The 12,152-nt window shown below is 45.7% G+C and overlaps 1 protein-coding gene across 1 annotated transcript in view; it reads right to left on the bottom strand.

Annotated features, from left to right (window-relative positions):
- plcd1 (phospholipase C delta 1) overlaps window positions 1–9,708 on the bottom strand; it is a 56,936-nt gene extending 47,228 nt beyond the window's left edge. The window contains exon 1 of the mRNA XM_031903738.1: window positions 9,283–9,708. Coding sequence (XP_031759598.1) covers window positions 9,283–9,319 — 37 coding nt within the window. The 5' untranslated portion in view covers window positions 9,320–9,708. The remainder of the gene's footprint in view (window positions 1–9,282) is intronic.
- Between the last annotated feature and the right edge of the window lie 2,444 nt (window positions 9,709–12,152).

Genomic DNA, 12,152 nt, shown 5'->3' with positions numbered 1-12,152 from the left:
GTGACACAAACCTGACTATCAGCAGCATCTGCACAAACGGCTGCAAAGTGTGGCTGCTGGGAGCGGGGCTGAGGGGAGCGTGGCTGCGGGGAGCGTGGCTGCAAAGTGTAACTGCTGGGAGAGTGGCTGCGGAGAGCATGGCTGCGGGGAGCGTGGCTGCGGGGACAGTGGCTGCAAAGTGTGGCTGCAAAGTGTGGCTGCGAGGAGCGTGGCTGCGGGGAGCGTGGCTGCGGGGAGCGTGGCTGCGGGGAGCATGGCTGCAAAGTGTGGCTGCGGGGAGCGTGGCTGCGGGGAGCGTGGCTGCGGGGAGCGTGGCTGAGGGGAGCGTGGCTGTGGGGAGCGTGGCTGCGGGGAGCGTGGCTGCGGGGAGCGTGGCTGAGGAGAGCTGGCTGCGGGGAGCGTGGCTGCGGGGAGCGTGGCTGAGGGGAGCGTGGCTGTGGGGAGCGTGGCTGCGGGGAGCGTGGCTGAGGGGAGCATGGCTGCAATAACTATAAAACTGGAGCCTCACAGAGCAATAGTTTTTGGCTTCCGGGGTCAGTGACCCCCATTTGAAAGCTGCTAAAAGTTAAAAGAAGAAGGCAAATAAATAACAAACTATGAAAAACAAACGATAAAGACCAATTGAAAAGTTGCTTAGAATTGGCTATTCTATAACACACTAAAAGCAAACTTAAAGGTGAGCCTCCCCTTTATAAAATCAGTAATAATGGCAGAATCAGCGCTCAGCGTTACCAGGCAATAACTGTTTGAGCACAGAATCCCTTATACAGGGGTGTAACCTGGGGTTACTGGGGCACAAAGGCCATACAAACCTCACATTCTGTGTCTATAACTGGATGGTAAATATCTGCGTGGCCTCGTCATAACACAGAATTCCCCTGGTATCGGCCATATGGCCATGGAACAATCCTGCCTCACAGCCGCCTGTAGGAGCAGCCCATTCAGTGAGTAGGTGTGGGGGGGGCACATAATAGGCAGAGAATACACAGTCATGCACTGTATGGGTTACTTACCCTTCTATTCAAACAGCAGAGATGCTGAAGGGCACAATACAATAGGCCTTAACCAGGTGCTTTGTGCTGCTAATGTCTCTTCTGGCTGAACTCACTGACACCGGTACTGATCCCCCCCCCCCCCCCCCCCCCATTGTAAGCAGCAGTCCTGCCCTGCTTTATGGCTGAGATTCTAGCTATCTGTATAACAGAGCATTCTGTCACAGTGGCACAGATCCTATCTGATCCCCCCCATTGTAAGCAGCAGTCCTGCCTTGCTTTATGGCTGAGATTCTAGCTATCTGTATAACAGAGCATTCTGTCACAGTGGCACAGATCCTATCTGATCCCCCCATTGTAAGCAGCAGTCCTGCCCTGCTTTATGGCTGAGATTCTAGCTATCTGTATAACAGAGCATTCTGTCACAGTGGCACAGATCCTAACTGATCCCCCCCCCCCATTGTAAGCAGCAGTCCTGCCCTGCTTTATGGCTAAGATTCTAGCTATCTGTATAACAGAGCATTCTGTCACAGTGGCACAGATCCTATCTGATCCCCCCATTGTAAGCAGCAGTCCTGCCCTGCTTTATGGCTGAGATTCTAGCTATCTGTATAACAGAGCATTCTGTCACAGTGGCACAGATCCTAACTGATCCCCCCCCCATTGTAAGCAGCAGTCCTGCCCTGCTTTATGGCTGAGATTCTAGCTATCTGTATAACAGAGCATTCTGTCACAGTGGCACAGATCCTATCTGATCCCCCCATTGTAAGCAGCAGTCCTGCCCTGCTTTATGGCTGAGATTCTAGCTATCTGTATAACAGAGCATTCTGTCACAGTGGCACAGATCCTATCTGATCCCCCCATTGTAAGCAGCAGTCCTGCCCTGCTTTATGGCTGAGATTCTAGCTATCTGTATAACAGAGCATTCTGTCACAGTGGCACAGATCCTATCTGATCCCCCCCCCATTGTAAGCAGCAGTCCTGCCCTGCTTTATGGCTGAGATTCTAGCTATCTGTATAACAGAGCATTCTGTCACAGTGGCACAGATCCTATCTGATCCCCCCATTGTAAGCAGCAGTCCTGCCCTGCTTTATGGCTGAGATTCTAGCTATCTGTATAACAGAGCATTCTGTCACAGTGGCACAGATCCTATCTGACCCCCCCCCCCCCATTGTAAGCAGCAGTCCTGCCTTGCTTTATGGCTGAGATTCTAGCTGATACCAATATGCCCTGTTAGACAGAACCAGGTACTGATTATGTTCTGCTTGGTGCTGCCTGGAAGGGATACTGAGTGGAATGATCCATGGAAGATTCTGGCACTGTGCCAGCGCTATGACATCTCTATTCCCCACAGTCATCTGTGTTCCAAACTCTCATGATTAAAATCCCCAAATTTTCCTTAAGGGGAATCTGACACAATACAGAATGTTCCTCTCCGAGTCGTTAGTCGGCTTTATTAAGCACAAGCTCCGCCCTCTTCCCAAAAATATGAGAAGAATCAACTGCTCTTTGGGCTTTATTACCTAAACAAGGCAAAATGTTAAAGGGGTGGTTTAATTTTATATCGACGATTATATCAAACATTTCAATGGGTCTTCATTTTGTATTATTTATAGTATATATAGCTTTCAAATGGGGGTCACTGACCCCGGCAACCAAAACCTATTGCTCTGTGAGGCTCCAGTTTTATTGTTACTGTTACTTTTTATATCTTTCTCCCTCTCCTATTTAAATTCCAGCGTCTCTTTCACGCTATTTCCTGGTTGCTACAGTAATAAAGACCCTAGCAACCAGATAGCTGCTGAAATTCCAAACTGAAGAGCTCCTGAACAAAAAGCTAAATAATTGAAAAACGACAAAAAATAAAAAATGAAGACCAATTGCAAATTGTCTCCGAATATCACTCTCTATATTATCTACAAAGCGAACCCTTTACTAGGAGAATAGTAAAACAAATGTTTTGTTTGCCCCAAATCCCATAAGGAGCCAGACTGTACATTTTAGAGCTGGGTACATGATAGAATGAGGCTCAGCAGGGGTCGTGGCTACAAGCCAACATTCTATTTTGTGCAACAAAACCCAAAATATGCCTGGAACTCGCAGTGTTGGTAACACAAACGCACCATCAAAGTAACTCAATAAAATATTCTTACATAACTTTAAAGCAAAGCTAAGTCCTAAATGACATATTATTATCCTATATATATACATATAATGGCTACATATTACACAAAACACACACCAGATATATAGGATAAAAAACCTCTAATCTTGTAGGCAATTATGGGCTAAAAATGAATCCGATATATAAAAATGGCCCCTTTATTGGAGCTCCCTATAGATCCTCTCAGGTCCCTGTCTGGGTTTCACATGAGGGGTGGGCGTGTCCTAACGGTCCCTGTCAGAAGCACAGTAGGAGGGGGAGAGCCAATGACAGCCCTGCAGTCACACAGGCACAGACAGGCTTCAGTTCCCTATCAGGTTGGCCTAGCTGCTGATTGGTTCCCTGTTCCCCAGCCACCCCCTCTGCGTAGGTAAGAGGGCAGCTGGAGAGGGTGGACTTCTTAGACTTATAGACCCCCATAGTCCTGCCCCCCTGTCCCCTCCATGACCACAGTGTCTGCTCCCCTATAGTTACCCCATTGTTTCCTGGGCTTTAGGGCCCCCTTCAAATGATGCCACTGTGCCCCCTTCCTTTCATGCCCATGAGTGCAAGACAACATGGTTACAAGGAGGAAGGGTACCTGGCGGATGTGGGTCCTTTCTGAGCCCCCCCATGGCCGCAGGGTCCTTGGCAATGATTATCTCTGGGGATTTACAGATCAGGGCTCATTTACGAAAGCAAGGACAAAGCAGTAGCTGCAAAAATCTGCACTAATTGCCATAAACCCACAATGCAACAAGCGGGCAGACCTATAGGCGCCCCCTGTAGGCACAGTCAGACTGTACGGGCATAGGCACAGGGTCAGCTGGCACTCCTTGGGCACAGTAGGCGGCACGGCGGCACATCTGAATCTATTTATACTGGGCGTGCTCTGTTACTTTATAATTGTCAGGCTGAATTACCAGTTATTTTGCTCTCTGTACATGTAAGTCGCCCCCACCCATCCTTCATGCAGATTTCTTAGCTGCACGTGGTCCCTCCATTTCAAGGCCATGAATTTAGTATCAACATTCCCAGGATATATCTGCCCGGCTGGCTAGTGTCCCTGCCTTCACTAGGCTTGGGAATGGCCGGAGTGGCTACTGACATGGAAGGGCCGGTCCACTTTTGTATAAAGCTGCATTAAGTAGAAAATACAAGCACTACAGCCCCATACGGTATTTGTATTAAGGGAAGAGGGCTGCTGTACCAGTTCCCACACACAGCAGGCTTATGTTACAGCCACTGCTCTTCTTGGGTATTAAGGGTGCAATTAGCTGGGTATTAGGGGTGCAATTAGCTGGGTATTAGCGGTGCAATTGGCTGGGTATTAGGGGTGCAATTAGCTTGGTATTAGGGGTGCAATTAGCTGGGTATTAGGGGTGCAATTAGCTGGGTATTAGCGGTGTAATTGTGGGAATGCACCAATGCAGAGTGCAAGCTCTTGGTGCAAGTTTGCAGTTTGGTTTAGTTAGAGCCGGAGATTATTGGGGATAAGTGGTTTTTGTGTTGCTGTGGAGTCCCTATGAAATAGAGCCCCCTACCAGTTCCAATTACTCAGATAGATTCCACCTAACAGGTTAAACAGATTTATTTGCCATGCCCAGATATTGTGCAATTATTGCTAAATACCATAACACTCCCCACTGGATCATTTGTTGTGTTCCCTTGCTTCCCCGCCCAGGGTCGGACAGGGGTGTGAAGGGCCCTCCGGGGCTCCCGTCCCAGGGGCACTCAGCTGGGTGCACCAACATATCCCGCAGCGCTGTACAATAAGTGGGTTCCATACATTGGGCATACAGAGTAACATATAAAGCAATCAGTAACCGATACAGGAGGTGAAGAGAGTCCTGCCCAAAAGAGCTTACACTCTACAAGGAGTAACATATAAAGCAATCAGTAACCGATACAAGAGGGGAAGAGAGCCCTGCCCAAAAGAGCTTACACTCTACAAGGAGTAACATATAAAGCAATCAGTAACCGATACAAGAGGGGAAGAGAGCCCTGCCCAAAAGAGCTTACACTCTACAAGGAGTAACATATAAAGCAATCAGTAACCGATACAAGAGGGGAAGAGAGCCCTGCCCAAAAGAGCTTACACTCTACAAGGAGTAACATATAAAGCAATCAGTAACCGATACAAGAGGGGAAGGGAGCCCTGCCCAAAAGAGCTTACACTCTACAAGGAGTAACATATAAAGCAATCAATAACCGATACAAGAGGGGAAGAGAGCCCTGCCCAAAAGAGCTTACACTCTACAAGGAGTAACATATAAAGCAATCAGTAACCGATACAAGAGGGGAAGGGAGCCCTGCCCAAAAGAGCTTACACTCTACAGGGAGTAACATATAAAGCAATCAATAACCGATACAAGAGGGGAAGAGAGCCCTGCCCAAAAGAGCTTACACTCTACAAGGAGTAACATATAAAGCAATCAATAACCGATACAAGAGGGGAAGAGAGCCCTGCCCAAAAGAGCTTACACTCTACAAGGAGTAACATATAAAGCAATCAGTAACCGATACAGGAGGGGAAGAGAGCCCTGCCCAAAAGAGCTTACACTCTACAAGGAGTAACATATAAAGCAATCAGTAACCGATACAAGAGGGGAAGGGAGCCCTGCCCAAAAGAGCTTACACTCTACAAATATAAGCAGACAGATACTGCTATTAATAGCACTTGTATTGGTAAATAACATTAATGCCATTGATTTTTCATAATAAGTATATTGAAAAGTTGTTACTCCTTTATTATAGAGAAACTGTTTTTGGGTGGAGTTCCCCTTTATAAAGAAAAGATCTATTTTGAGACAAAGGCAAAGTACTTTGCAATTAAACTTTGGGTTTATTTCAGATGTTCCTCCATGTCCCACTTATAAAGGCTCCTGGCTCGCGGTTACAGAACAGAAGGGCTGTAATTTGGGGCAATTAGTCTGAGCTTAAAGCCGCAGAGACAGCAATAATATGCTGGAGCCAATGGGGGGAGGCCAATGGCACCCAGGGTTCTTAGTGCGGAGATTATTTAAAGAAGCCACTTGGATTATCCAGAAAGGCTTTAAACCAAAAATTGGAGAATAGGACAGACGAGGGGGGAATAATGTGCGTCGCTGACATGGCACATATAGGGTTAATGGGAATTTGGGCTGCAGAGGTACCAAAGAGACGGTAATTATGGCCTTTAGCTCTCGGCTCTTACTGAGAATTTGTAATTTCATTACAATTTCTAATCTCTGTGAGAGTGGGCAGATACCGTGTCCCATATACTGGCAATTAGATGTGCTTACAAATAGCTTTGAAATAACGGGGCTTATAGAGCTAAAAAGGGGAAAGCTTGGCCTGGTCCAGTAACCCATAGCAACCAATAAGAACTTTGCTTTCAATTATCCAAGTGCTATGGGGGTTTCAAAAGTAACGATTGGTTGCAGCAAAACGTCCTTGTTACCACCAATATCAATACCACCAAATGCCAGGGCCCAGTCCGGGCCACCTTAACACTTTAAACCCAGACACACACTGCCATATAGTTGAACTACAGTTTCCCCAAAGGGGTTGATCAGCTTTAGTATGATGTAGAGGGTGCTAGGGTGCAAATTACCTTAGCAACCAGGGAGAGGTTTGGATGAGAGACCGTTATACAGGGCTTGAATAGAAAAGAAAGTTGCAAAAAGTAACAATAAAACAGGAGCAATAGTTTTTGGCTGCCGGGGTCAGTGACCCCCATTTGAGAGCTGGAAAGAGTTAGAAGAAAAAGGCAAATAATTGAAAAACTAAAACAAATAAATAATGAAGACTAATTGAAAATTTGCTTAGAATAGGTCATTCTATAAGTTAGCTTAAAGGTGAACCCCCCCTTTCAGCCTTGCTAAGCATGCTGGGATTTGTATCGCATTACAGAAATCACTGCAGCCGTCAGCATGCATCTAAATTAACCTGTAGTTTGCCATGCAGGGTGTGGGCTCCCCGTGTCTCTCTCGCACAGTTCTACCTGTGTTCAGAAAGCACAAAAAAGCCGCTGTTGGGCAGCCCCGCTACAGGCGCCCGTGTATGAGAGCCCTTATGTGATTGGGTGGAGTTCCCCTTTAACGTCAGAAAACTGGAATAATAGTGTTTCCTCTCATTTAACCCCATCTTTCCAAATCAGATGTTATTAATGCAAGCGGATGTGTTCTAAAGGGTGCCGGCAGCTCATAAGGGGTTAATCCAGGCAAGACGAGGGGGTTCATGTGACTGGTGGGGGGGGGGTTGTGTTTGGGCAGCACTTCTGGCGGCTAAACATCAGCTGGTGCTGGGATTCCGGGAGAAGTTCCCAAGGCACAGACTGGCAGCCATACAGATTGATTTGCTTTCTCCACTTGTTATTAGACTACATTTCCCAGCATCCTCTAGCAGCCAGACTTTCTATGGGCTCCCACTAATGGTGCTGGCGCAACTCCCTGCGTACAAATACTCTCTATTGCCTATTGTGATTCTTTATTTACTAGGTACCATTGTCACTATTTATTCATTATGAGTAATTATGTTCCCCCCGCACAAAAGGCCAATTATATGGGGGGAATAGTGCAGCCTATAGAGAGGCTTCCAATGAATGGCGGGCATAGGACTCCAGCTAATTTTAAAGGGGAAAGAAGTCTGAGTTAATCCTGGGGGGGCTGTGGGATGCACAGTAAGTGGGGGGTCTCTGCGGCCCCCACAGATGGTACATTAATTCTCTGTCTTTATAAGGAGACAGAATGTTTGGGGGCTAAGCAGGGGCGGGCCAAGCCAACCGGGCGCCCTAGGCAACCCGGTCGGCCACCTCAACCCCCCCCCCCATGCATTGGCCCTGGGGATAAGCACTGCCCCAAACCAGCCCATGTTCCCCAGTTACAAAGTGTAAGGATATTAGAATCTGATCTATTTAAATGGGTTGTTTACCTTTAAATTAACTCTTAGTATAACGTAGACATTGATATTCTGAGACAATTGGTCGTATTTTACTTTTTGTGGTTTTTCGGTTATTTTTTCAGCAGCTCTCCAGTTTGGAATTTCAGTTGCTAGGGTCTTGTTTACCTTAGCAACCATACAGAGGTTTGGTGAAGACACACAGAGCTACTAGTAGCAACTACTGAAATAGACAATGCTGATCATTTACTGATAATTCTCAGTATTCTCAATATTGTCTATGGCAGGAGATTTTCTGGTGTTTAGTAGCCGTGACAAGTAGCTGCTACTAAGTAGCTCCGTGTGTCTTCACCTTAAATGAGAGACTGGAATACAAATAGGAGAAGGGGCTGAACAGAGAGATAAAGCATAAAAGGTAACAATAGTAATAAAACTGGAGCCTCACAGAGCAATAGTTTTTGGCTTTCGGGGTCAGTGACCCCCATTTGAAAGCTGCAAAGATGTAGAAGAGGAAGGTGAGAAAATAATGAAGACCAATTGCAAAGTTGCCAGGAATAGGACATTCTAATCTATAACATATTAAAAGTTAAATCCCATGGGGTCTGTATGTTTATTGTTTTTAATGAATTTTGAATAAACTTGTATTTTTTGTAAAAAAGTAGAACCCAGTAGGGGGGAAAGTGTGGCCCAGACCCTGTGGAACATACCATGTGGCAGCCCGGGAATGTACCACTTTGCCGGGTCAGTAACCACAAGGCCCAGTAGGAGAATTTGGGAACAGACGTAGGGCTGCTAACAGATTAGCTGCTACCCGGCAACTATGTTTAAAAAGAGGCTAATAAGGTTTTTGAATTATTTCCCTTTTCCTTCAGACTTTTTCCAGCAAATGGGGGTCACTGACCTCGGCAACCACATATCTATTGTTTTGTAGGGCTACAATGTTATTGTCCTTTTTATGTTGTATTACTTCTTCTATCTGTTCAGGCCCTCTCCTAGTCATCTTCCAGTCTCTCATACAACTCATTGCCTGGTTGCTAGGGTAATTTAGACCCTAGCGCCTAGATAACTGCTGAAATTCCAACCTGAATAACTGCTGAATAAGAAGTGAAATAATTTAAAAAACCATGAATAATGAATAAGTGAAGACCAATTGCAAATTGTCTCGGAATATCATTCTCTGCATTATGCCAAAAAATGAATTTAAAGGGAAACTAACCCACTGAAATGGTAACAGAATGACAGATGACTTTTCCAGTAGTTCTTACCGTCTTCATAGCTGTTAAAGGTGCCATTTGTTCCCATTCTCCAGGCGAGCGCTGATGGTGGCAGGCAGACTGTCTCAGACAGCGGTGCTGTCTCTCCCAAACACCCCGACTGCCTTCCCTGAGTAGCAGCTGCACTCCCTAGCCGTGGGGGGCTTGTTGCTCGGGGGCCCCAGACAGTCCTACTGGGTGAGCCAGCTGTGTGTGACTGCCAGTTGGTCCAGTGGGGACGGTTTAGCTGAGAGCGCAGAACACACCCAGTGTCTCCTATCCAGCCCTCTCGCTGCTCACCCTGTGACTGCCTAAAGGGAACTCTCCCAGCCAGGCGTGCATGGGAGTCACTCTCTCTGCCCTGACTTGCACAACTCTCTCGCACACACAGACCGCTGCACAACTCTCTCTCACACACAGACTGCTGCACAACTCTCTCTCTCACACACACAGACTGCTGCACAACTCTCTCTCACACACACACACACACACAGACTGCTGCCCAACTCTCACACACACACATAGGGAGACTGCTGCACAACTCTCACACACACATAGGGAGACTGCTGCACAACACACTCACACACACACTCTCTCACACACACACATAGGGAGACTGCTGCCCAACTCTCACACACACACATAGGGAGACTGCTGCCCAACTCTCACACACACATAGGGAGACTGCTGCACAACACACTCACACACACACATAGGGAGACTGCTGCACAACACACTCACGCACTCACACAATCACACACACACATAGGGAGACTGCTGCCCAACTCTCACACACACATAGGGAGACTGCTGCCCAACTCTCACACACACATAGGGAGACTGCTGCCCAACTCTCACACACACATAGGGAGACTGCTGCACAACACACTCACACACTCACACACACACATAGGGAGACTGCTGCCCAACTCTCACACACACATAGGGAGACTGCTGCACAACACACTCACACACTCACACACACACATAGGGAGACTGCTGCCCAACTCTCACACACACATAGGGAGACTGCTGCACAACACACTCACGCACTCACACACACACATAGGGAGACTGCTGCCCAACTCTCACACACACATAGGGAGACTGCTGCACAACACACTCACGCACTCACACACACACACACATAGGGAGACTGCTGCACAACACACTCACGGACTCACACAATCACACACACACATAGGGAGACTGCTGCACAACTCTCACACACAGAGACTGCTGCACAACTCTCTCACACACAGAGACTGCTGCACAACTCTCTCACACACAGAGACTGCTGCACAACTCTCACCCTGCACTTTGGGTGCATTAAAGAAGGTTTTATCATGGGTTAACTGTGAAAATATTTTTAACTGCAGCAAAACTAATTATATTAAAGGGCAACTCCACCCAAGACAGTTATTTTTTTCCATTATGAAAGAAGGTGTCATCCTTAGCAACTTCCCCATATACATTCATTGCACATTTTCCATATATTAACTTGTACTATGTTATGGAATGGCTACTTCTAACAAACTTTTCAACTGCCCGTGAGTTTTGGCATGGTTGCTGGGGTAATTTGGACCCTAGCAACACAGATTGCTGAAACTACAAACTGGACAGCTGCTGAATAAAAAAAGCGAAATAACTCAAAAACAGCAAATAGTACAAAACTACACATTTAAATCAAACTAAAAGATATTTTAAAGGTGAACAAACCCTTTAAAGTTATTTCTAAATGTAATCGCATCTTCATGAAAAAAATGGTTTTCGGTGGAGATCCCTTTTCATTTTGTCTGTGCATGTTTGTGCCAGGCTTAAGTTTGCCTTTATGAGGGGTATTCCGGAAAAGGGGTCTTTCCATAGCTTGGATCTCCATACCTTAAGTCTACTAAAGAATCAATAAAACATTAATTAAACCCTATGGGATTGTTTTGCATCCAATAAGGGGTAATTATATCTTAGTTGGGATCAAGTACAGGTACTGCTTTATTATTACAGAGAAAAGGGAATCATTTAACCATTAAATAAACCCAATAGGGCTGTTCTGCCCCAATAAGGGGTAATTATATCTTAGTTGGGATCAAGTCCAGGTACTGTTTTATTATTACAGAGAAAAGGGAATCATTTAACCATTAAATAAACCCAATAGGGCTGTTCTGCCCCCAATAAGGGGTAATTATATCTTAGTTGGGATCAAGTACAGGTACTGTTTTATTATTACAGAGAAAAGGGAATCATTTAACCATGAAATAAACCCAATAGGGCTGTTCTGCCCCCAATAAGGGGTAATTATATCTTAGTTGGGATCAAGTACAGGTACTGTTTTATTATTACAGAGAAAAGGGAATCATTTAACCATGAAATAAACCCAATAGGGCTGTTCTGCCCCCAATAAGGGGTAATTATATCTTAGTTGGGATCAAGTACAGGTACTGCTTTATTATTACAGAGAAAAGGGAATCATTTAACCATGAAATAAACCCAATAGGGCTGTTCTGCCCCAATAAGGGGTAATTATATCTTAGTTGGGATCAAGTCCAGGTACTGTTTTATTATTACAGAGAAAAGGGAATCATTTAACCATTAAATAAACCCAATAGGGCTGTTCTGCCCCCAATAAGGGGTAATTATATCTTAGTTGGGATCAAGTACAGGTACTGTTTTATTATTACAGAGAAAAGGGAATCATTTAACCATGAAATAAACCCAATAGGGCTGTTCTGCCCCAATAAGGGGTAATTATATCTTAGTTGGGATCAAGTACAGGTACTGTTTTATTATTACAGAGAAAAGGGAATCATTTAACCATTAAATAAACCCAATAAGGCTGTTCTGCCCCAATAAGGGGTAATTATATCTTAATTGGGATCAAGTACAGC

Source organism: Xenopus tropicalis, chromosome 6, assembly GCF_000004195.4.
Source record: "Xenopus tropicalis strain Nigerian chromosome 6, UCB_Xtro_10.0, whole genome shotgun sequence".
In the NCBI taxonomy this organism is placed as follows: domain Eukaryota; kingdom Metazoa; phylum Chordata; class Amphibia; order Anura; family Pipidae; genus Xenopus; species Xenopus tropicalis.
The sequence above is the reverse complement of the archived record's forward strand: the minus strand, read 5'-3'. Positions and strand labels throughout refer to the sequence as shown.